At 41.3% G+C, this 25,906-nt stretch overlaps 1 protein-coding gene across 2 annotated transcripts; it reads right to left on the bottom strand.

Moving 5' to 3' along the window:
• Positions 1-179: 179 nt before the first annotated feature.
• Positions 180-16,493, bottom strand: B4GALT2 (beta-1,4-galactosyltransferase 2). 2 transcript variants are annotated; one of them, XM_026707323.2, is made up of 8 exons: positions 16,152-16,493; positions 8,624-9,000; positions 5,687-5,922; positions 4,592-4,782; positions 3,760-3,882; positions 3,081-3,185; positions 2,639-2,692; positions 180-1,688 (listed from the first exon to the last, which is right to left on the bottom strand). In XM_026707323.2, exons 2-7 carry the CDS (start codon positions 8,931-8,933, stop codon positions 2,671-2,673), a joined length of 987 nt encoding a protein of 328 aa, XP_026563108.1. In that variant the 5' UTR covers positions 8,934-9,000; positions 16,152-16,493; the 3' UTR covers positions 180-1,688; positions 2,639-2,670. The 2 variants fall into 2 exon arrangements, with proteins under 2 accessions (XP_026563108.1, XP_026563107.1); XM_026707322.2 differs by lacking the exon at positions 2,639-2,692 and having other exon boundaries at positions 16,152-16,492.
• Positions 16,494-25,906: the final 9,413 nt, after the last annotated feature.

Raw genomic sequence — 25,906 nt, 5'->3', positions numbered from 1 at the left:
AAGGAAACTACTAGAGGAGGAATGTCCAATCTGGTTTCTTCCACAAACTTCAGTATAGTCAAAGGCTGAGAATTCTGGGTACTGAACTCCTAGCATGTCTGGAGAGCACTAGATTAATAAAGGCAATGGTATGGGTAGTCCCAGCCCAATGGCTCCTACAGAATTCTAGACACAAGGAGTTTCCAAGTTTTGAAACTTTACTGAATACAAAAGTCTGATCATAGTGACCAATGTTGCATTCACCATAGGCTTGAAAAGGGATCAAAACATTCAAATGTACAAAAGTCACCAACACCCGGGCTATTGGACATGCTGGTGCCTGGCTTCCAGCCTGGCCCAGTTGTCACCCCAAAGTGGACGGATGCAGGTGATTCTACTTGCCAGGCACCATAACCAGAATGAAGGAACACCAGCAGCTTCCTAGCTCCAAGTACTAGGGTGTAGGGCTGCCATCAAGATACCATCCGGGCTGTGACTGAGGGAAGTTTGATAAAATAAAAAATAAAAAAAATAAAAGAATGAGTGGTTATGGGCGGGATGCCGGGTAGAAACTGGAGGGCTGGTAGAACTGCTTGAGGAGTGGAAGTTGAGTGGATGAAGGGCAAACAGGCTGAAATCTACCTTCACGTTATTCCGTTCTATAACAATGGCTATAGGTTCTGCGTGCTTATGAAAGTGAGGAGCGAGCCCACTTTAGGGTATGTCAAGCCATACATCCATCTACTAAAAGGTACAACCTCACTACCCATCCAATCTGCTCCATTCAAAGGAAGAAGAGAAATCACAGCTAAGAAGAAAGTCCTGTTGTACCATGCCAGACAGGCTACACATACATTAACCCAGGAAGCACTCAAGTATTCTAATGAGGATTTGTATAAAACACCCCTGTGTACTGGAGTCAGAAAAAAAGCATCCAGGATCCAGCAGGGGACAGCACCAAGCCAGGAATGGAGGTGGGCAGTGGGTCAAACCCATTAGAGCTTTTACAGGCCTTGGAGCTCTCCTCAATTGTGAACCATCTCTACACCTTGGTAGCTGGCAGCCATTGTAAGACCAGACAGTGCCTGGAATAAAGGCTCAAAAGGCAGTAGTCCTTCAGTCTGTGAGAAGAAGCAAAGAGCAGCTACTGTACTCTTAGGAATCTTTCAGGGACACAGCCTTGCAAAAAGTTCAGGGAGAGGATGGACTCTGCCAGAGACAAAGGGAAGGTCAAAGCCTTACCCAAGGCTTCTCTGCTCTCGGGGCCTTCCTCAGCAATCGGAGCTTGGCTCTGCCCAAAACTGAAACACCGGACCAAGCATATAACACACATTCATTCTCCAATCTGAAGGGCACTGCGGAGAACTGACTAGTGTTAAGGAGCTGGTCTTCAGCCAAAGGCCAGGACAAGACAAAGGGGTGTCCTGAGCCTTTTCCCTTTTCCCACAAAGGAGGCAGACAGGTCGTCCAAGTCAGGACACAGTCCTCTGAACCGGTCAGGGCTGAGATCCATGTTGCTCCTCATGCATGGGACCATGGGCAGGACCAAGCAGCAGAGTCAACCCCGAGGAGGGCGTGGTGGTGGTCGCCCAATATCCACAGTCACATTGGTGTACATGGGACGGCGAAACGTCTCCACGAGGCGGTACTGCAGCGAACCAATGCCATCACGTTTCATGGTCACCTTGGTATTCTGGATTTTGGTGAACCTGCCACAAGAACAAAACAGAACCTCATATTTCACCTATATTTTACAGTTTACTTTGGCATAGGCTAAAACAACGATCCCTCAAGTGAATGGAACAAAAGATTAAATAGAACATGACATCATTTGATGGGATTCTGATCAGTGCATTATATAACATAACATTAGATAAATTAATGAATGATGCAGTGGTTTCTGTAGTTTTCACCATAACGCATTTGTTATTCCACAAGTACTATACAGGGCTGCCAAAACTAAATTACATCATTTGAAGACAGAGTCGCTACCCAAATCTTCCCATGGAGCCCACAACATTCAGGAAGAGGTTATACAAGAATCTTCCTCAAATTACATGCCCTGAGTGGAATTCAAAGTGAAATAGTTGGCAAGAGAACAGTGAAAACAGATTATATTTAAAGATTAAGGTTGACAGGAATTCAATCCTGCCTCACTTATCAAATAAGCTAAGGGAAACCTATGAAAATCAATATCAAATTTATACCATGCTAGTTATCCCACACTGTCTATTCTCTGCATCAGTGGTCCCCAACCTTTCTGGCTCCACAGACCGATGGTAGCGGTGGCGTGATGGGTGGGGATGGTTTTACACGTGCAACCTAATCTCGCAGATGCACAAATGAAGCTTCGCGCATTCGCCTGCCACTTGCACAACCCGGTTCCCAACAGGCCACGCACTGGTAGTAGGCTGTGGACCAGGGCTGTGGACCCCTGCTCTATATAGTAAATGCTAGGGCAGTCCATTCAAACATTTCTACCCTTTCCTGCATCAGTAGACCATAGTTTTAATCTAACCATTGATACATGTACATATATAGGCATGACAGGCAAATGAGAGTAGAATGGGAAAGAGAAGACTAGACAGCATAAAATTCCCCTTGGAGACATTTTACAGCAGGGAAGTACAATCTAAGACTCAAGGATATAACTTCGTACCTCCTTCCAAAGTTTTCAGCAAATTCTATTTTTCAATGTTGATAGAAGGGGGAACTATTAAATATAAGAGGATTAAATATTGGTTTTATTTATTTAATTATTTAATCAAATTCCTTTCCCTTTTCCCACCCACTTCTTTATTTTAGTTTCCTTAATTTTTAAATTGTGGTTTCAACTTTCTTTTGAAAGGCTATGGTCTTTGTCCTCTTCTCACAAAATAGTCTGTACTCCTCTGCTACAAGGAGAAACATAAACATGTTTACAGCATATAATTCATCTCCCTTTGATAAAGAGAAGATCATTGAAAGATTAGTCTCGCAACCTTCCAATAGATGTCTGAAAGGTTGCTTTTGCAACAGAAAATTGATTTGTAGTCTGTGGTTTGAGAGTATGATGAAAGTTATGAGGATTAGATAGAAAGTTAACACAGATACATTCTTACCGTTGGGGATTTGGTTCATTATGTCGATCACGCTCATGCTTGATCATGCGATAGCGCCCAATGCGAGCGTCAGGACGTGATACTTTCATGCCATTAAGTGAGATCCTGTGAAAGAACAGTATAGGACAGTGGTTAGCAAAACAGTGAGTTTCAAACAAGCCTTTAAAATAATGGGATTTTCCCAAACCCTCTCTAGTCTTTTGCCACCAACATTCCTGGCTTTCATGAATTGATCAAGGATAGCAATAGCACTTAGACTTAGCACTTAGCGCTTCATGGCGCTTTACAGACCTCTCTAAGCGGTTTACAGAATCAGCTTGTTGCCCCCAACAATCTGGGTCCTCATTTTACCAACCTTGGAAGGATGAGGGTCGAACTGCCAAATTGCAGGCAGCCAGCAGGCAGCAGAAGTAACCTGCAGTACTGCATTCTAACCACTGTGCGCATGCATGTGCATCCATGCATGAAGCTGAATGAGGTTACAGCAGCGCATGCAGAAAACCACCCCCCCTTTCCCCCTCATCCTGCCACCACCTCTGCCAGTCTGCACCAGAAAGGTTGGAGACAGCTGCTGTGGACACTATATGGAAAAATGGATTACACAGTTCATGCCACCAACCCACAGAGAACAAGTATAATTTACTGGATGGGCTTAGCTCAACTGAAATCTCTCATATACCTGTTAAATATGTCGTCATCTTCTCCACCCCAGCCCCAGTACTCATTAGGGAAGCCATTAATCTTCAGAAACTGTGTCTTGCTTAGGCCAGAGACTCCTCCAAAGTAGCCAGAGTAAGGTAACCTGTTGGGGACAAGCAAGAGAGATGAGGATCAATCTAGAAAGCCTGTTGTAGATTAAGCCCTGATTTCTAAACCATATTTGTGACGTGATCTATGTCACATATATCGTTCCCACAATAGCATGTTCTCTGTAAATCCTGTCCAATTTCTCATCACATTAATTGGACTCCCCAGATTCTATCTGATAAATCCAGGATCATATCCTTTTTTTCTTGCTTATTTTCAGTGTTCTGGAAAAACTGATAACAAGGCTTACAATATGACATATTCGCAAACCATTTCAGCCTAAGTTTTTACCTCTCTAGTATATAGTTTTTGTGCCAGATAACAGAAATTTTCATAAAGGGACAGATTTAGGGACAGAGTTAAGTGTGCAGTGTGAATGTAAGTTATATCTTAGGTATGTGCATTTATTAAACAAAAACAAGTCCAGATTCTGCTTCTTCCTTTATTCTTGAGTCTAAAAATTTCGAAGAGCCTCTGGTATCTCAGGAATAACCTGAGTGCAAAAAAAACTACATATACCTGTGAGTTCCAGTTAAGAATTTCATGTGAATGAAATCCCAAAGAGCTGGTTTTGAAATGTATTAAGAAACAGATGGGAACTTATCAGTATCTTATACTATACTGTGCCAATAGCATAGTGAAATTCCAATCCAAATCAAAGTTTGAGTCCATTTGGCAAGGAAATTCCCAATCCATTTACTCACCGGAAACCAAACTTATCCATGGCAACAGCAAAGTGCCGAGGCTGGTCATAACAGCGATAAAGATTGCGGTCATCCATGGGCACAAGGTCAACATCACTGAATATGAAGCAGTCATAGCTCTCATTATCTCTTAAGGCTTCCAGGAAGCCCACATTCAACAATTTGGCTCGGTTAAACGTGTCTTCACCGAACTGTTTGGAAACATCATGAATGACAGGGTAACCCCAAGCAACATATCCCTATGATAGTTACATTATATTTTTGTCCTGAGCTTAATTATTTTCTGCATTGTAAAAAAATTGACAATTATTGCATTTCTGTATATGATTCTAAATCCTCACCACTCGTCATAGCTTTTAACTTGGCTTTCCATACTTGACTAAAACTAAAACACCATGACCGTCCCTAATCCATAGTGTAATACTATGGCTTTCTCAGTATGTTGGAAGCTGTTACTTCATCACTGGGAAAATCTTTCTAGCCCCACTCCCTTGAAGCCACATATCACTGAAGGCCAGAAATAATCACAAGAAGAAATAATTCTTCTTTTTGACATTCATTTTTGGACTTTCCCTCTCTCTCAGCTCCTCCATAAATTGAGGAAACTGCCAGGGTAAATGACTCTTTCCAGAGGTCTAATAATGTGTGTGTGTGTGAGAGAGAGAGAGAAAAGAAGTTAAGACTATTAGCCTTACTAGACAGGAAACACTGTCAGTATAAACTAATTCCACTTTATCACAAGGTTACATTAACAAAATGGTTCAAGTCCGAAAGTACTTTTCTTGTACATTCATTTTACAGACCCCCAAAATTAAGGAGGGTCTCTTTTGAACCTCTTGCCCTGCCCCTATTCCTGCTGCAAGCTGACCATTCCCTCGGCTTTATCTCATTGCCCTGTCTCCCAAGGTCAGACTCACATACCATTCCAAGGCTGGAAGCAGCCAGAGACCAGCAAGTCCTGCTCTACTGCTGGTTAAGATAGAAAGGCTATTTCCATCAAGGCCAACTTTTCCTCATATGGCACCACTCTATTCTAACTATCTCACTTATCCCCTCAAACTGCTACAACAGGGCTATATTTTACCTTACATTTACCTGATTAATAATGTAGATTCCATAGGACACCTTCTGACGTCGTAGGATTGGATGCAGGTAGTGGAGCCAGTATTTGAGGTGATGCTCGCGGTGGCGGAAAGGTATGAGGATGGCCACTTTCTGTCGAGGCACACAGTCCAGAGGTGAATACTTGCCACCCTCCTGAACATCTGGGTTCTCCCTCTGTACTCTCTCCATGCTCATGGGAGAGCTAAATTCAATAAGGAGTCGGCCCACTGAAGAGAAGAAGAAAAAAGGATTCTGTTAGAAATGCCTCAGTTAGCCAACTCCAGAACAGGAGCTTACCCTTCTCAATATGAACCTGCCATCAATCCAGAGGAGAGACTACTGTCCTGAAAAGCTCAGCAAAGGAGCGTAAAATCCAAACATATGAAGGCATGTAGTTCAAGCCACTGACATAATATGCACCATCATTTAATCACACACAAATGACACTGATTCTGGAATTTGCATCAGTCGTGTCTAATTCAAATTGTGTACATTTGCGTGATGATGTCACGATGCATACAATGCTACTTGCTGCGCATATACATTCTGCAAATTTCCCTTAGGTATAATTGGGGCATCAAACTGTCAAGATACAATTAACCCACTTGCCCAAATATGTCTTGGTAGCTACACTTTTATCTAGGTGACCCAACTGCAAGCTACCCAAAATAGGGCGTGCCAAATTTTTCAACTTTCAATTTCCAAACATTAGGGGTACTTCAATTTCCAATCATTAGGGGTGCTTGTGACATGCCCTTGGGGATTGCAAAGATATTTTGGTTACTTTAATATAATTTAGATGTGCTTGGTAAGTACTACATAAATTTCATAACTTGTTTCATTAAGCAATTACTCAACAGCTGCCCTGCAAATTGGGCAGGATTATTACTGAAAGCAGCAATAGGCATGAATAAGTACAATCGCTTCCATTTAGATTGGGTCACCAACCTTTTGGACCTCAGGGATAACCAAACTCATAATTTTAAATCCCGCGGACCAGAGACCATGGGATACCCCAAAATACCCCAAAAACTCTGCAGGAAAATTCCCCACCCCATTTTCCTACCAATCGATCATTCTTTATTGGGGATCGCAGAATACCGTCTCCAGCTCCATTCTCAGGGGGAGAGGAGAGAGAGAGAGAGAGAGAGAGAGAGAGAGAGAGAGAGAGAGAGAGAGAGACTTTTGGCTTCATGCAAGGAAAGCAGCAGAAGTCTTTCTTTCTCTCCCCCAAACTCCACCAGAAATGAGTCTTTGCTGCTCAGCCTCTTGGAGCAGGATGCCTTGCTGGGTCCCAAAGGATCATTTCTGGCAGAGTTTGGGGCAGAGAAAGAAAGACTTTTGCTGCTTTTCTTGTGTGCAACCAAAAGCAGAAGAAAGAAGTGGAAAGAAGCAGCCTGGTGACCAGGCAAGGCACGTGGGGTGCATGGGGCAAGTTCCCCCCTCCGCCCTTTCCCCCCTCCTCTCACTACCTCGTGTTGTTCACGATGCAAGCGACGCAAGCCTTGTGTTCCCGTGGGCCATGTGGGTGATGCAGCCTTGTGTTCCCACACAGCCTGGATTAATTGCTTTGTGGGGTGACATTTCTCTGTGGACCACTGAAATTTTCTTGTGGACCACCAGTGGTCCCTAGCCCACTGGTTGGCAACCACTGGGCTAGATAATGTGAAGAAAAACGTTTTTCCCTTATCTTTTCCCAGGAGAATCCAGCTGTGGTGATCAGAGTAGTGGAAACTGTACTGTTCCTTCTCCATTATGCTAGAATTCTAACAAATTCTACTTTAGTATCTTTTCTGAATAAACCCCTGGATGGTTCTGTTATCCTTGAGAGAAGGTTGAGTTAACTAATTTGAGATTACAGATGGATAGTAATCTCATTTTAGAGCAGGGGTGTCAGATTTGCAATGATACATTGTCACATGAGATATTGTAACTTTTTCCCCTTCAGTAAACTGGGTGTGGGTGTGGCCAGCGCATGTCGCATCCAGCCCACCGGCTAGGATCTTGACAACCCTGTTCTAGAACAACAATATCAATTTGATAAAGGCACACCCATTTAGCAGCTGAAGGTGATAAGCACAAGTACTGGCTACTGTCTGCAGCTGAAAATGTGAAATGCTATGGCCTCCCAAACTAAAAAGACTATTTTTAAGCAGAGGATCAGGAGCCACTATTACAGTACTTTTGCAATCTGCACAGATCCGAAAACATTTCCCTAATTATTTGCAATCCGTACACAGAGATCCATGCACTAGAAAACACTTCAATTTTATCATCAGAGTTACAACCGGTCTACTGAACTTTATTAGTCTGACTTATAAGCATGACTTTGAGTCCTATCCACTGACTAAGATAGCTCTGTACTTTCTGTCTGCTTTGAGTTCCTACAAGGATGGGGAGAATATTGCAAACCCTGCAATGAGAAAGATTATATTCAACAGCAAAAAACATTTAAAAGACAACTCTGATGAAATGAATTCAGTTTTACCACTGCCTTGTACATTTTTAATATACTTTGGCAAAGATTAAAGTGAATACAATTTTATGGAAGGGGGACAGCCAGGAAATATAGGCCAACAAGAATTTAAGAGCTATGCTAAAATGGGGAACAAATGGGTGTCCAAGGTAAAAATAAAATCATTATGTCACCACTTCTTAGTTTAACTCACATATTTTCCATTGCATCCTAATGACAGGATTGGATTATTTATCCAATGCCATTTGCAACACTGTGCAGCTTCTATCTTATAGTTCCCTTCCTGCGCCTGAAGTCAAATATCACTTTTCAGCAAAAAAGGGATGCTGAAATGCAAGAACAACAGGGGTGAGCAGAACAATGATACGCTCAACGATATAATGCTGGATCCTCCCTGCAGGCTTTCATTCAAGACAAGGTACAACCCAGGCAGGGTTCATTTGTAATCTCACCAAGACCAGGCGGCATCTCTGGGCAGGGTGGTAAGGGCTTCTCAGTGACGGTGTAGTTGCTCCCAACAGGCTTGAGGCTTGGAGCCAGGAGCTCAGAACCCAGAGGCCCAGCAGTACCATTAGGCCGAGAGGCATTGGCATAGGGCAGAGAGCGGGAAGAGTTGCGCATGTTAAAGCGGCTGAAAAAGTCCAAGCGCTGGGCATAGACATCAAAATAGAGAATCATGATGATAAGGAAGTGCAGTAAACATAGGAGAAGTACAGCTTTGCAAATCCTCTCAAGGGTCACTCCCACCAACAATCTGCTCATCTTCTGGACACAGGCTGTTCAGCATCAGGAGAGCACAGCATTGGCAACTCAGGTCCAAACGCCAAGCCTGTTGGGGAAGAGACGAAGAAGTGAGGAAGGATACCTAAAACTTCCTTTTTAAAAAATGTTGGATAAAATGAAGCAGACACGGCCTCTCGCCCAGCCATTATGAATGCATTTTCATCTCTAAAGCTATTAGACCCACTCGTGTCTTGCAAAATGACTATGAGTGCTTATGCTATGCATCTTGGTTCTAACCTACCCAGACAAGCTCTTCCAATTTACTAGACATCTCCCTCAATAGGCAATATAGGCAGTTGGGCAGAAACAAGCCCAGCTGACAGTGCAAAAATAAAAGGCAGAAAGATTGGCTTTTAGCTAAAAGACATAGCCAAGGAGTCATTAGCAAAATAAGTGGTAACTTTCCCACTTATTACAATTAGTATCTCAATTATTCTCTCCTTAATAGCAAGAAGGAGAGGGCTATTTTGAGCACTGAAAAGGACAAGCTTAAGAATCCCCTGAAGAAATACAGAAATATGGGCATTGTGGCTCTTTCTCAGGAAGTAAAATTTCCCTGCCTCTACAGTAACAATTGAGGTATAAGTCAGGAATCTCCAACCTTGGACACTTTAAGACTTGTGGACTTCAACTCCCAGAATTCCTCAGCCAGAAGTGCTGGGGATTGTCCAGATTGAATTCTGGGAGTTGAAGTCCACAAGTCTTAAAGTGGCCAAGGTTGGAGACCCCTGATGTAAGTTACATTCAGTTCCTACCACTTCATAGTTCCCATAACAAGCCCTCCTAAGCCTTTTCGTTTTTGTGGTCTATCAAAGAGCCCTTTGCATTTTCAAAGGTCTGAATCACACAAAAATGCATAGAAGGCAACCCAGAGCAGTCAACCGTATCTATATCCTTCAACAACATAAAAAATATCTATAGCATTTGGATGTGGAAGGAAACAATTTGCAACAGGAGGTTTATTTAAGATGAGCTGTTCCAGTGGTGGTATTCAGCAGGTTCTGACCAGTTCTGGAGAACCAGTAGAGTAAATTTTGAGTAGTTTGGAGAATTGGCAAATCCCACCTCTGACTGGAGATTTTACAGTATCCTTCCCCTGCCAAGCCCACCAAGCCACGCCCACAAAACCGGTAGTAAAAATGTTTGAATCCCACCACTGAACTGTTCCATTCTCATTGCCTAGATTTCAATGTCTGAGCTGCAAAGTCAGAGAGAAAAGAAAAGGATAAGCTGAAACCAAGGCACAATTGAACATGCCTGAATAAATATATACACTGTATATTTGTATTCTGTTGTCCAGCTGAATTTCATAGCTAAGACGGGATTAGAACTCATGGTCTCCTGCTTTCTAACCACTAGACAAATTTATCTCTCTTATCTTATTATTAGATTCTCCTTTCTCTTTCATTTAGTTTGCAAGATAATAGTAAAAAAAGCAGAGATACAGGCTTCATTTTTCAGCGACAAGTCAGATGCTTCTATGTATATTGTATTGGTTGTTACTGTTGCTCAATTTTCAATTATTATTCAGTTTATTTGACAGAGTTTTTAATATTATCTAATTTAAAAATGAGTAAATAATGGGTAGGAGGTTTGCTTCAGGATTATGACTTGCAATGTGGGTCAAGTATCCCTCTCTAAATAATGCACTTCTTTGTCCCTCTTTGACTTCTGATTATAGTAGGAGGCATGAAGCAGGTCTGCTTATTCTGAAATTAAGAAAGAAGTCCCCATAACAGTCAAGTGCATTCAATAACAAAATTCTAGTGCAGTTTCACTGGATTTATAATTATAGTAAAAAAGTATAAGCCCACTGATACTGATTTGAAACCACTTAAGGCAAAATAAAACAGCCTCTAATTTCAAGCTAAGCATACAGTTAAGTCAAACCAAATGGCTGCCTTGTATGCCAAGCAAATGCTCAGCCTTCAGTGTTAAAAGCCCTATAACACTCTTTCCCCTCTTTTTCTGAGTTTATTCCATGAGAATAAGAGCAGAAAACATCTCCTACAACTGAGCAGGAGGACCATCTGGTTGAGGTCTTATTAGCACCAGGATTTTCACCTTCAAAGAGAATAAGATTCTCAAAGTGGTTGGAAGCCAACTTCTAACAGGAAAAAGACAATCAAGTGTAGAGAAAAATAAAGGAGTACAATTAAAAGGCTAAGTTGGAATCCCATAGGACAAGAAAGCAAAGAAACAACATGTTATTGTTAAAAGCAATGCACAGCAGTTAATGGGCTGACTGGAGAAAAGTGAGAGATAAAACAAAGAAGAGAAAGATGGAGTGGACAAATGGATCAGATTCAGAACAGAAGATTTTTATTTTTTTTCTGGATACCATGAGTGGAGGTGAAAAGAGAGCCCAGCTGTTCGGGATCCCTGTCAACAATGTGCCACAGCTGGCTGAGAAAGAAGCAGGAGGGGACCAAGAGACAGCACTGCAGCAGCTGTGATGTGGAGCTCACCCTGATGAAGGAATGTCATAATTAATTCATGATAATAATAATATCCTCCCACCAAATACAAGAACATCAGCCTCACTCTTAGCATTTGGAAAGCTTTTCAAAATGTGGCTTTTAAAATATGCATTTAAAACAAACGTGAAGATGAGAGATATGGCCGAGTTGAAGATGAATCTGGTTGTTTGGCGTCAGATTATATAATATATATTATTACCACACAGAATCTAAATTGACAGCAATTATGATTATTGATCGGTCTAATAGTTTAGCATGAAAATCCTCTTCATTGATGCTAGAGTTTTGCAGATCTATTCATCTTCAGAAAATACAAGAGGGTGGAAGAATTGTGCCAGATAGGATGGTCAGCCATGCAGGCTATCAAAGAGGTTGTGCAATTGAAGAAAGGCTCTCCGTTGCCCAAGGTGGAATATTTAAGTTTGTGATGGAATGGAGCAATTCCCAAGCAACCTGAGAAAGGGGCTGTTCTACTGAATGCCCAGGTGGCCTTTAGAACCCAGAAACAGCCGTTGCTCTAAACCAGGGGTGTCCAACCGTGGCAACTTTAAGACTTGTGGACTTCAGCTTTGCTGGCTGAGGAATTCTGGGAGTTGAAGTCCACAAGTCTTAAAGTTGCCAAGGTTGGACACCCCTGCTCTAAACAGTATTGCTCCTCAGGGGCCTCTAGAAGCTCAAGAGTTCTAGAAAAGGAGGTGGATGAAGAAAGTTCTAGAGCGAAATTTGGGGAAGATGAGAAGCAAATAAGACTGGACATGGGCATGAGATGAAGAAGGAATTACTTCTCCACATTTACTGCATGTGTAGAAGAACATCACCAAGCTGTACAGTTTAAAACGACCCATTTTTTTCTTGAAAGAAATAGTCTAGAACCAAATCAGTGCAAGTTGTGACCTTTGGCCATTATTTCATGGATAAAATTATTCATATAATATCTGCTGCACATTGGTTGAAAGAGATGGAAGAGACAATACCTTGCAATGTTATTTGAGAAGTTATGAGCATGTGACTTCTGACTTACACATGTGTAGAGAGTAAGGAAAGTGACCTTAACGGGGATATACAGGAGCTCTATCACCTAGGAAAACTGGGTTGAATAATATTTAAGTCCAAAATAGCTAGATAACGTTTGGAAAATGTTCAGGCAAATGTCTCACTAATGAAATGAACTATGAGGAGGAGGACTATCAGATCTGCAAGATTCTGTTATAAAGCCAATCTCAGTAAAAGTAGTTTTAACTTTCTTGAGTTGCTTTCCTAGTCTGATCCATCTAGTGGGGCTGATAGTATGTGACTCAAATCACATTGGTCTCCTTTGTTTTGGACTTATGCCCTGGTGAAGCATGGATGGTGAGAAAGCAAGCATCCCTATCTTGGTTTCACTAGCTGCTGACACTCCTGATCAAAGTGTTCTTCTGGACCATCTACAGGGATTGGGAATTGGAGGCATTATCCTAAAAGGGTTCCATCCTTCCTGAGTAGGTTCCAATTGACCAATATGGAAGAAGTGGGGGAAATTAGATCCCTGGGTGCTACTCAAGGCTTGGTCCTCTTCCTCATCCTGTTGAACATGTACATGAAACAGCTAGGGAAGGTCACTTTCCATTTCAGGATAAGGTATCATCAGTATGTATCATATATCCAGTTATACATATTCACCCTTGGCCTAAATATCTTCAAGACTACTATTGTGTATAGATTTTTGCCTGGCCAATCTGAGGCCACAAAATGGCTACCGAAGGAACCCAGTGTTAAGGGATGCAAATGGAGGAAACTGAAGGCAGGGATTCTTTGTGAGGGGTTTCTTTATCTGGAATAAGGTAGCTCTCACAGTCTTGGCTTTCCAGAAGGTTATAAAAATCTCACTGTTCTGGCAGGCCTTTGGGATTTGAGTCCCGTAGAGCTTCTGGTGCCAGAAATACTAATATATTAAATGTTTTAATATAATTACATATTGTATTTCTGCAATTGAACTTCTTGTTACTATTGCATTGTCTGTGGCTATGGCTTTTATATACAGATAAAGTACCTTACTGAAGTGGCTTATAACTGAATGAATGAATAAATAAATAACCTTTAGTTAGGCAAAGATTAGTTAATTTCAAAGCATTTAATTAATCACGCAGGTTCCTGTGCAGTATACTTAATTACCACCATTCCACTTCTCCTTTGGCAGTATTTTTAAAATATTCCTGATTAATATTAGACAGTTTTTCATTTGTTTTCCCAGCTGAAAAAGAGTGATTCCTCATTAATTCTTAGCATTTTTACAAATGTTTTTGGCACTGATTTCTGTGAGCCTTTTAAAAAGTTCCAGCGATCACACTCAGACTAAGAAAATGGCCATTTACATGGATATGATTACAACAAAAGAACTGACAGAAATGCATCTTATACCTTTGGTATACAAGCATCTTCTTAACATCACTTCCAGTGTCAGATTTCTTTCAGATCCAGAATTAATGAAACACACCCAAGGAAGAAGATGATAGTATCAACTTTAAGGGGTGGCAAAGCATCCGGCATCAATAACCAGTCAACTGTCTTACCTACCAATATATTCCACTCAACGAAGAACTGTTCAAGAACAAACCAAGATTTTGATGCAATGGAGGATGGTGGGAGGGGGGTGGCTATAAGAACCTTCTGTAAGTTTTCAGCTGTTTAATATTAGAAGCTGTTGCCTTAATGTCCATCAATTCAACCACTCTCTTGCACTACATGCGCAAAGGGCTGCACTCTAAGAAGAAGCAGGCCATTGAAAGCATCATATCAGCATCATGACCAAGCAGCTACTGTAAGCTATTGGACTAATGCTCAACCACAATGCAGATTGAAAACTCCAAGCTCAAAAGTAGTTGCTTTTCAGTTTGCCACTTTGCACTTTCTCCCTTCTAGAGGAATACATTGGTTTCTCAGCCACTAAATGACACATCCAGACAGGCAAATTTTACAAAAAAAAAAAAAAAACCCTCGAGGAAGCTATTTATACAAGCAGGGCCACTTTAACCTCTACTATTAGATGGAAACCCTCTTAAGTTAGTTGAAATAGTAAATAAAAATGCATCGAGATGTTTCTTCCTCTGCTTTTATTTTCCTAATTAATTATGTAATTATATGTTCCAATATTAAAATGAAGCAAAGGCAAGCTGTGAAAAACACAGGACACTGTCTTTGAAGGGGATTTTTTTCCCCTTGCCTCATTAACAATCCACTAATGGAATTGCACTGTTACTTGGCTACTCCTGGGTTCTGAATAATTTAGCTGGAAACTCAAGCTTTTTCTTCTGTACAGTGATCAACAGAAGAAAGGCTCCAATAACTAGATGACAGACAGAAATATGCAGGTTAACCATGAAGCCAAAACCCGTTATGAGACAATGATGTTCCTTGAAAACTGACTTGATGTATGTGCTTCAAGTTACCAATGGTACCTTTTGAAAGCAAACACTTGCAAAAGTAGGAAAATAAAAGTAGGAAAATAAGCCACTATATACATGAAGATGTAAGAAGTCACAAGTAGTGCAGAGCTCTCTGATTTTCAAATGTCTACTTTTCTAGGAGAAGAATACAGCGCTCTTAAGGAAATCTATTTAGACTTGGCGCTCCAATCCTGTAACCCTTTTTCCACGTAAGCTCTTGAAGGGTGCAAAATAATTTGGCTTCAGAGAAACCCAGAATCACGTGGCAACATGGAGAAAGATAAACTGCTACCAGCCAAGTACACTGATTCAAATTCCAACAGCAAGGCCACTCAACCTGGCAAACAGAGCCATGCTGTGTGATTTCCCTCCCTCCCTTTCTTATCTTCACTAGTAAAAGCACCTGATCATTGTCTTTTTCTTTTAAACAGCCTGGCTAGTTTGTTTATCCAGGAAATCAGTAGCAAAATCAGTGGGAAATCTGGTACCCATAAGGAAAAGGACCATAAAAGGAATCCTGCCAGAGAGAGGGAAGAGGGAAGGAAAAATGCTTGCCTTATGAGTACCAAAGCCCATCCAGGAACAGACCAAACACAACTCCAACCATCCTTGATTATAAGAATCAACTTGGGGGCTTGTGCAGAAGCCATCTTGGGGGAGGACTGGGGGGGAGGGAAACGAGGCTGGTTGGGGGAGGGGCTCAACTCTCAGCATCCTAGAGATACGCACTTACAGATGCAAGCACACCTTTTTGCACTAAGCCGCCCGCACGTTATCTGCCTGTAAACACACCTCTGGGCAAAGGTAGGCACCCCAGCTCCTTTCATCTACATTGCACGAAGTCAAGAACTTGCACCCACCTACGCCCTACAAGATACCTACGCATAGAAGGAAAAAAAAACCCAAGTCCTCACACAGCGGCCGCTTCACTCAACTGAGAATCACAAGAGAGCCTACTAAAAAAAACACCGTCCGGGCACGGATGATGTGCCAGCCTGGGATGCGCTTCCCAATGGCAAAGAGGCATCCATGCAACCGTTGGATTGTTGGGGGTGGGGGCGGGCGGCGAGAGACAGACATGATAGAAGGAACACACCCAATCCCCCGGCTCGACGACAACAAAAGAAGGGTGCCGGACCAGAAAGAAAAGGGCAAGGTCTCCGCCCCACTCCTCTTCCTCCTCCTCCTCCTCCTCCCGTCGCGGTTTCCCCTGTTTTCCCCAGGATTTTCCCTATTCCCCTTCAAACAGCGCGGGGGACTCGGGTTCTTCCCTGGCGCCGTTCGCTCCCGCTCACCGCTTGCTCGTTCCTGGCCGTGCTGTAAGCTCTTTGATGCCGGCTGTCTCTCGGCGCCCGGGCCGGGCGGCTCAGGGGACGGCGCGGCGATTCCACCACCCCCCCGGCCCCAGCCCAGCCCGGCCCGGCCTCACGCCGCGCGGTTTCTCGGCCACCAGTAAGAGCGACCCCTGCGCGCCATCGCGGGCAGCACGAGCGGAGCTAAGGCGGGAGACCGACTGATGGCCAGACGAGTTGCGGGACTCAGGCCTGCTTGGGCGCGCCGGCAGCTCCGCCTCTTTGCCCGCTCAGCACCGCCCCTGCCAGCCGTTCTAGCGAGCCTGCTCTTTTCATCAGCCCCATTTAGTTCAGCCGACTGGGGCTGGGGGTGGGGGCTGAGGCGCTTCTCCAAGGAGTCACGTGATGGAAGATGGTGGAGCATCTCCGAGACTGGCGGGAGTCCGGGACTCTTTGAGAGGACCGGGATTCCCGGTCACAGGAGCATCGCTCATAGAGCAGGGAAAGATTTGTGGGAGACCTTCTGCTTCTCTTACCGTTCTGGTATTCATATACATCTGGCGAGCTTCCCCCCCCCCACCCCCTCGTATTAAGAGAATTCAACCCTTTTCAACCAGAATAGAGCTTGAAGGGACCTTGGAGATCTTCTAGTCCAGCCCCCTGCTCAAGCAGGAGACCCTATACAAATTCAGATAGGTGGCTGTCCGGTCTTTTCTTAAAAACCTCCAGTGTTGGAGTACCCACAACTTTGAGAGGCACGTTGTTCCACTGATTAACTGTCCTCACTGTTAGAAAGTTTCTCCTTCATTCCAGGTTGGTTCTCTCCTTTAGTTTCCATCCATTGTTTCTTGTTTGCCTTCTGGTGCTTTGGAAAATAAGTTGACCCTCCCCCTCTTCTTTGTGGCAGCCCCTCAAATACTGGAATACTGCTATCATGTCATCTTTGAGCCTTCTTTTCTCTAGTCTGGCCATACCCAATTCCTGCAACCATTCTTCATATGTGTTTTGTCTCCAGGCCTTTAATCATCTTAGTTGCTCTTTGCAACTTTACATCTCAACAACCCTACACGATACTATAGAACTTCGCAGCATATCAAAAAGCAATCCAGGATGAGTTTAGCTTCAGGAAAAAACATATTTTATTTATTTCAAAATAGCCCCAACTCCTCAGCCCAGTAATTAAAAGGAAAGAATTCTCTTTTTTTTCCACAATGCCAGCATAAACCTTCCAAAATTGAACAACTACAGTATATTTAACAAATCTACTGAAGCACTCTTTAGGCATTCAGTTGGTGATGGCAAATCACAGGCCCATATTTCTGGACCGAGAAACAAGGTAGCTAAAGCTACAATAACGTTGCCAAATTAAAAATAGAAGGAGATTTAGCTTGGTATTTTGAAATCAGTGATCTTTCATATATAGGTAGAAACATACTGAATTAATATTTCACCTGAAATAGTGATTAATTTTCTCTTTTAAAGTGTGTACAATCTTGGTAGCCTGGTTCATCTGTTATAGTTACTTTCTGGCTCAAAAACGTTCTAGCATTCATCACTATTCTTTTTATGCTGGTAATGCATCCTACTAACTTGTTCCAGCTAGCATATTTTAGCTTGAAAGTGGTATTGACAAGCCAATAGCTTGGGGCTATTTGGTGAAATAACAGTAAAGAGAAGACTTTGGATCTTCCAACTTGGAATTGGGAAGAATTAAGATTTTAGAAGGAAGAAAAAAGAAGCCATCTCTGCCCTTGTTTTTTCTTATAGGAAAGTAAAGGGGGGTGGGGAACCAAGATGTTCTAATATAACTACTAGCAAAGTTCCAGATTGGATTTTTTTAAAGAACCAGATTGGTGTAGGGGCTAAATTGATGGACATAAGACCAGAGAGACCAAATTCAAGTCTGTGATTACCCTGTTTCTCCAACAATACGGCCTCCCCCAATAGGAAGTCCCAGCATGTTTTATAGGCATGAAATGAAATTAAGCCCCTCCCACAAATTAAGGCCTATATTAAAACATGCGAAATGGGGGGGAAATGGCAGGGGGGCTTGCCGTTAGGAAGCACTTTTGTTGCACACCCGGATATGGTGCTGCCTGCATTGACCCCAATATGAAGTGCCCCACCAACGCCAAGGTCAACATCCAAGCTGTCGCCGCCCGCCCGCCCAAAGATGCAAGGGGGGGGGAATTAAGTCACCCCCGAAAAGATGGCCTAGCTATTTTTTCGGGGCTCAAAAAAAAAAAAGAGACCCGGCCTTATTATATGAGAAACACAGTAGATATGAAAGGGTCTGGATGACTGGGCAAGAAGTTTTCTTTCAATTCAACCTATCTCGTAAAACTATGGAAAACATTCGAGGAGAGAGTGCTATAGAAGCCATTTTAACTTCCTGGATGATATAAATCTAACAAATGAAATAACCATGACCTTGCCTGGGCTTCCTATATCCTTTGCTAGGTAAGATAATTGGAGAAAAGTTCAATACATCTGGTGCCATGTTAATATACATATGGTATTTAGAGGAAATGAATATGCAAGGAACTTTCTACTATTTATTCCACGATCATGCAAAAATTAAAATTACAATCTAGATTAGAAAAAAAAAATCTCTGAAATTATTTTTGTTGAATATAAAAACAAAAACACAAGCAGAAACCACATACTGCAACAGCTATATTAATATATCTGATACACCTGCCCAGATCAGAGCTGAATATGGTGTGCAAGGTTATTGGTTCAATAAATCTTAATTAGTAAAATTAAAGAATAACTACACCACTGAAAAATACTTGCTTCCTAGTTCCTAAATCCCTATGCATGACACATTAAATGAACTATAGTCTACTCAGTGGACTCAAATTAATCTCTTGGGTTGGCTTGGCATGAAATGATAAGGTAAAATATGGCTGGATGCTGTCATGTAAATCCAACCTAGATAAAGGGATGCTTGGGCTAATCATCTGAATAATTAAAATGAATATGAGATATATTGAATTTCAAAGTATGGATAGAATATCAGTGTCCAATAATTTGTTTTCCATAGTGCTGAAGTATTAAGAGCTTTCCTAGACTTTCCTGCTTGGAAGCTGCAATCACACATTCTATTTAAGATGTTATGTTTTCCCATCTGATCCACTTCAGCTTCACATTTTGTCTTTATTCCCCCAATTCAACTTGATATGATATATTTCTTCAAATTTATACATATAATAGCTCTTAACAGTGCTTCTGGATTAGAGACATGCAATCATATATTTCCAGTGAAAGGGGACAAATCTGTTATAAGATACAGCTGAGAAAGAAGAATATTTTTGATTTGGAAGAAAAATCAAATATTTCTAGTTTTGTCTTTCCTCCACCATGAAACCACCATGAAAATAGTAGACCAACCATTTAATCATAGTCTAGAATACAACCTGAATCCTTAACAATAACAGGTAGACTTATTTTCATTCTGCAGCTTTCCTATATTTAATCCTCAACTCCTTTTTATAAAATTGGAGAATCAACTGAGATTCTTGAAAAATAGCACATTTATGTAAACTTAGAATTGACTTAAAACACACATTGTTCCAAGATGGGTGTCACACTGATGAGAAACCTTTAAATTCTGAACTGATTAGCATAATCCCTAAAATATGACATTTGCTATTCTAATCTATTTAAATTATTGCCATCCTTATTTTTCCTCTCTCTCTCTCTGTTTGTGTTGAGAAAATTAAGGCAAGGTTGATGCAATGGCAAGCCATCCTTTGAGTGAAGTCCTCAGGAACTCAGAAATTATTTTGCATTAAGCATAGAGAGGAGAGCTGTTTTTATTGGTACCCAGTAAAATGAAAACATACAGCTGTTTTATACAAAATGTGATAATTGGTTTACATAATTTGGGGCTGTCTGTCATGACAGTGGCTCTTTAAAGTCCAGATGATTTCCAGCAACAAGAGTTTTCAAGACAGAGATGCTAAGAACTAAATCTGCGGGTTCCTGAATTCAAAAGTTGCATTTAGCATATTTGGTACTTCAGCCCCTGCTAAAAGATAGCAAAAGGGAGCACATCTCTGTTTCAAAGTAGTGGCATTTTAAAGTTGCCATCAAAGTAATCTCATCATGGTATCCTCAGGAATTGTGTTTATTTATCAGCTTGTATTTGCTGCCTGACTGACTTACCCTTAATGTCAACAATGCAATATGCTTCAGCTTTCTGTAACATTTAAACAGATAAACGTGCTGGACTGAAAAGCCCCTGAAACACCTATCCTTATATATTTCTTGTCCCAGTTTGCACTGCAGCTTCTCTCCTGCAGCTTTGAAACAAATGGATGAACACACTGGCTCTGCTCATGTAGCAGACTGTACTAATATTCCTGCCCAAACACATTTGAGCCCCAGTACAGTATTGGAGGGCTTGTGGATTTATTATTTTCTTTCCCTGTGTTGCCAGGCTTCTCAGCACTTTTTCCAACTTCTCTTGTTAATCCAGTGATTCAGCCCCACTGCCTTAATACTACCAATTTGCAGGGAGTGGAGATACAGACTTTTAGAATCCTTGATTCTACCCTAATACCCACCCACCATCTTGGCATGATTCCTTTTGCCAGTACAATTGGCTAATGAGCCAGCTTGGCTCCTTAATGTTGGGCGCTAAGTAAACATCTAAAGTGAATAAATTTGCTGTATTTTACAAGGAGTTTGCAGGGATGTAGCCAAATCAATCAAGAAGCAAACAATAAGCCAGCAAAACCTCACCGTTGCTCCCTAAGAGGTGAAAAATTGTGCAGGGCATGCTTGAGGTTCAAGACCATGCTTATGACTTCATAGCTCATCTATGTGGTAGACCTGCTGTCAAGAATCAGGCTGCAAGGGAATGTTTTTCTAAGGAAGCCATACCCTAGCATATGAAGAGCCAGTATGGAATAAGGGTTAAGATGCTGGCTTAGAAACCAGGGGACTATGAGTTATAGGCTTTCCATCCGGCATGAAAACCAGTTGGATAACTTTGGGCATAAGTCACTTTTTTTCAGCCCAAACCACCTTGCAAGATTTTGACATGGGAGAAATAAGAAGCAGGAGTATTAGGTATGTTTGTTGCTTTGAGTTAAATATCGGGTTAAATATCTAAAATAATATAGTCAGTTTGGTATAATGCCTAGAAACCTAGAAGGTTAAGGTGCTGCCTATAAACTAAGAGATTGTGAGTTCTAGTCCTATCTTAGGCATGAAAGGTGGCTGTATGACTCTCAGCCAATCGCTCACTCACAAATACAAGGAGGAAGGAGTATTAGGTTTTCTGCCTTCAGTTATTTATAAAGTAATAAAGGTGGAATAAAAGTCAAATAATAATAAACTTCTAGAACACCACTTGCACACCATCAGGATTGACCAAATTGCCATCAATCAATTCCAAAAGCAAGATTTACTTGGAACAGCTTACATCTGCGACAAAACACCGTCAAACACAGAATTGAAATAGCTTTTATTATATTTTAATATCTTGTCTCAGCAGGTCCTACTCTCTTCCTGCTTTATAAGATCCTGGAAGTTAAGTAGACTTGATTCAAGGATGGGGCTGCTGTAGGTGACATTGGGAAGTTGAAAAAAATAGCCTAGACAGTGGCGAATCCTTTCTCTGTTATTACCAAGAAACTACACACGTGTCAATGAATTATTTTTTTGTAATAAATCAATTTTATTATTATGAGCAACAGTTCTAGGATAACCATTTGACAAAAAAACTAATTCTGCAGTTAGATCAGATGTGATCATCTGGAACAGCTGGGCCTATAACGTTTTGGGATGGCAATGAGCTTGTAGATCATGCCACTACAGGTTATAACTCCCTTAAGCCAGTAGTTTCAATGTATTTTGATTGGTAGTTGTCATATATGCTTCCTTCCCCAACAGCAAGCTATGGAGAACCCTCAAAAATTGCCAGAATATTTTTATGTTAATAAAATCAGACTGTAGTTTACTAAAGAGAAATAGTGCCATTATTATGAAAATATCATATATGAAAAATCTCATATAAGAAAATAGTATATAGATTATCTAGTCAAACAAGACTACATTTTGAAAAATAATCATTCATCCAACGTGTATATGAATAAATAGAATGAAACAAATCCCGGAGAGGCTTATAGGAATGAGCCTGTGAAAAATCAAATCTTATCTTGTGCAGCACTTCAGAGTTAAAGGTAAAAAGGTACCTGGGAACATGTATTTGTGTTCAGATTTGAGACTAAATTTGGATAAGCTTACTGATATTATTAATATCTAATAAGCAAAATAAGTTGATCTGCCATTTACTAAAGTACTAAAGAGCTATGGTGGCACAGCAGTTAGAATGCAGTATTTGCAGGCTAACTCTGCCTACTGCCAGCAGTTCGATCCTGGTTGGTTCAAGACAGGGGTGAAATTCAAAAATTTTCCCTACCAGCTCTGTGTGTGTGTGGCTTGATGGGCATGGCTTGGTGGGACTCAGTCTCTAAAAGGAAGAAGGTGAGCGGACGTGGGCAGGGCCAACCAATTCAAATTGTCCCTACCTCCTCTCCGAACCGATTCAAACCTTTCCCGAGGTATTGCAAGGTGGTTGAATTTCACCATTGGTTCAAGGTTAGCTTAGCCTTCCATCCTTCTGAGTTTGGTAAAATGAGGACTCAGATTGTTGGAGGCAATATTCTGATTCTGTAAACCCTTTGAGAGGGTTGTACAGCACTATAAAATGATATATAAGTGCTATTGCTATTGTTATTGCCAAATTTAGGCCTCCTTTCCATTCTTCCTTTACCAATATTATTGTCAATAAATATTGGACGTTACACAAATATTGGATGTTACACTTTGTTACACAAAGAAGTAATAAATCAATTTTAGTCAGCTTCAGAGAGAGCAGTATCCGGTTGTATCAGCATAAAAATTAAGTTGATTAGCATTTGATGTCTTCTATATCTGTAATTTGACACCTAGCTCAGTTAATAGCTTGACAACTAAATCATGAAGAAGTGGGATTAAAAGCCAATCTGATAGTCCTCTAGGTTAAGTGATTATTAAATCTTTCTCCAGAATCAATATATTGGATGACTAGTTTATGCCTTTGAAAGATGGCCCAAAATCCCTAAATACTATTTTTGTTCTCTTTTATAATAAGCAGAAAGATAAGACTTTTAAATATTTTTGCTCATAAAAATTGGAAAAGAAGCTCTCTCTCGAGTTTCAAATGTTTCAAGAAATCTTGAACCTGGACACTGTGCAACCAGGAAGCTAAGAGGCAGCATAAACAGCCTGGTGCACTTTCTGTGGAATGTAAATATCGCTCTTTTTTCAAAATTGCTGAATCCAGCAGAGATTTCCAAGTTTTCTAATGGGAAGTAAAGAAGAACAGCATGATTTCTATCATCTAAAAAAAAAAAAAACTTTAATACCTAGGATTACTAATGGCAGGAAAGGATTCAACCTGTCAGAACTTTCCTCTAGTGCATTTTTGTCTCCTTTGGCAATAGCTGGTTTCTAGGGCTTTGTTTTTAGTTAGTTTTTTTAGCTGCATGTAGACGGTGTGTATTCCTGTGTAAAATGCTTTTGACATAAGATCAGAAAGTGAAGTACATAAATGACAATAGTTCCTGAAGTTGTTAAAGGTGACAGGTTTAACTCCTGTGTTCTGGGGCAGCTTGGGATTCCATGGCCTCCATAGCAATCATGGGCTTGCTACATTTGATCTTGGCCCCAGCTCCCAAGAATGGGCACACACTGAACCCAATTTTTACTTTAGAAACTATGAGATGTGATCTGGATAAGTAAGATGTTATCATTTAACCTCTTCCACTATGAGATAACTTGCAGGTTGTGAGGGCAACAAATCTATTGTGGGGGCACTTGGAAAATTTCCTGACATTTGATGGGCAGCTCCACCTTGAGTGAGACCAACACTTTTGCACAAGAGGGTCCCTGTACCGCCTCTTTCCAGTTGTGAATCTTGACTCACAACCTGGTTCCCAGGGAACTATAGGAACTAGGGAAGACACCATAGTGATGGTTTCGTAAGGCCAAAAGGAAATGCTACTGAGCACAGGTAGGAGTCCATATTTGGACCTGATGGTGGTGATACGAGAGTGAGGTATGTATGTATTTTTTGTATTTATTGCATTTTCAGACTCCTACCCAGTAGCCTTGTTCAGGATGAGCTAATCCCTTTTGGAAAAAGGATTGGAAAGGACAAAACATCTGCAGGACCTATGATGTTTTTACAACTTTCTTTGCAGTGAAAATCACATACATTCACTTAAGATAAAATGAGTGGAGCAACGCCGTGCAGTGTTACCTGGAATGCTTTGAACCTGTAGAACCTATATGGCTGGGTTTAGATTATTCATGCTTCTTTGAAGCAGGGGAGGTATGCCTATGTTGAGAAGGGTATAATTCACCCTCTCTTGAAAAAAGCCATCACTCAACCAAACCCTATTGGACAACTTCCATCCTATCTGCACCGTTCTGTTTTTGAAAAATTGGTAGATGAGGAATTAGCTAGATATTAGAAAATGAAGGTTATTTGGGCCTTTTTCAATCAAGACTCAGACCTAGCAAGAGGAAGGAAAACAATGTTGTCATTCTGATGGGTGCACTTTTGTTAGGACCTGGAGGGCTGCGCATGTGTTTTATTCCATCTCTCAGTAGTATGTTGACCTTATTATCTTACTGCTGATGGCACTTTTTAAAAAAATAATAGATCCATTCTTGTTGGAGAAAGAGCTTAGGAGAAAGAGTGATCATACCTTCAGATGCTCTTTGTGGGATGCCACAGGGTTTGGTCTCAGATGAATGGGACAAGATAATAACATACAGGGTGATGTCAGTGGTATATCGCCAATTCAGGCCAAGTCAGATGTGTTGTAGAAAACTTACTACTACAAACGGAGATACAAAAATGGACTAAAACCTATCAGGTTCAAACGGCTGAATATCCATAAAAATTCAGCTTCTAAGAAATGTCGGTTTCAAGCTTAGCTCTAAATGAATCCATGTTGCCTCTGAAGGAATTCTATGCCTTGCTGGTCCTACCTGACTCACAGTTCCTATTTGAACAGCAGGGGGAGGCCCCAGCTAGGCAGCTTTTCCCAGCTCCAGCTGATGTGCCAGTGATCTGGAACAGGCGGCCTTGGTGACAATGAGAGTCACCACTTGATTGGATTACTGTACAGCAATACATTCTACATGAGCCTGCTTTAGAAACTGTAATGATGCAAAATGCTGTAGCTGTAGCTATTAGAGCCTGCTGCTGCAAAAACAAACACTTATTATATGGTTGCTGCATAACCAGGAGTTGTCCAGTGTTGGCACTGAGTGAGATCAATTATTGCTTTCTCCAAACAATCTGTTTGTCCTGTCAGATCAAGAAAAGGCCTGCCAGAGGTTCTCCTCTTCTCTCCTCCCTCCCCCATCTTGAGAGATAATAGGTACAGGGCAAAAAGGCAGAGGCCTTCTTGATAGAGGCTCTGACATAACAAAACCAAAAAAAAAAATGCTGCACCCAGAGATGGGCTTGGCTCTCTTCTTTTGGCTTCCAGAAAAAGCTTTCAAAACCTCAAGCAAAGTCTAGATATTTGCTCCCATCCTTTTGCATTTATAGCATTGATGGCTTGTTTTATTGGTGGTATGAGTTGATGTGGGTTTTTTTAATGATTACTGATACATACTGGCCAGAGTCTAGAGACTGGGACAGTTTAGACCTTTTTAAAAATAAAATGAAATAAGTAAATAAAACA

The sequence above is a fragment of the Pseudonaja textilis genome, chromosome 3, assembly GCF_049901715.1.
Source record: "Pseudonaja textilis isolate UNSWEBS1 chromosome 3, rPseTex1.2, whole genome shotgun sequence".
NCBI classification, from domain to species: Eukaryota; Metazoa; Chordata; class Lepidosauria; order Squamata; family Elapidae; genus Pseudonaja; species Pseudonaja textilis.
This window is presented reverse-complemented; position numbering and strand designations above follow the sequence as displayed.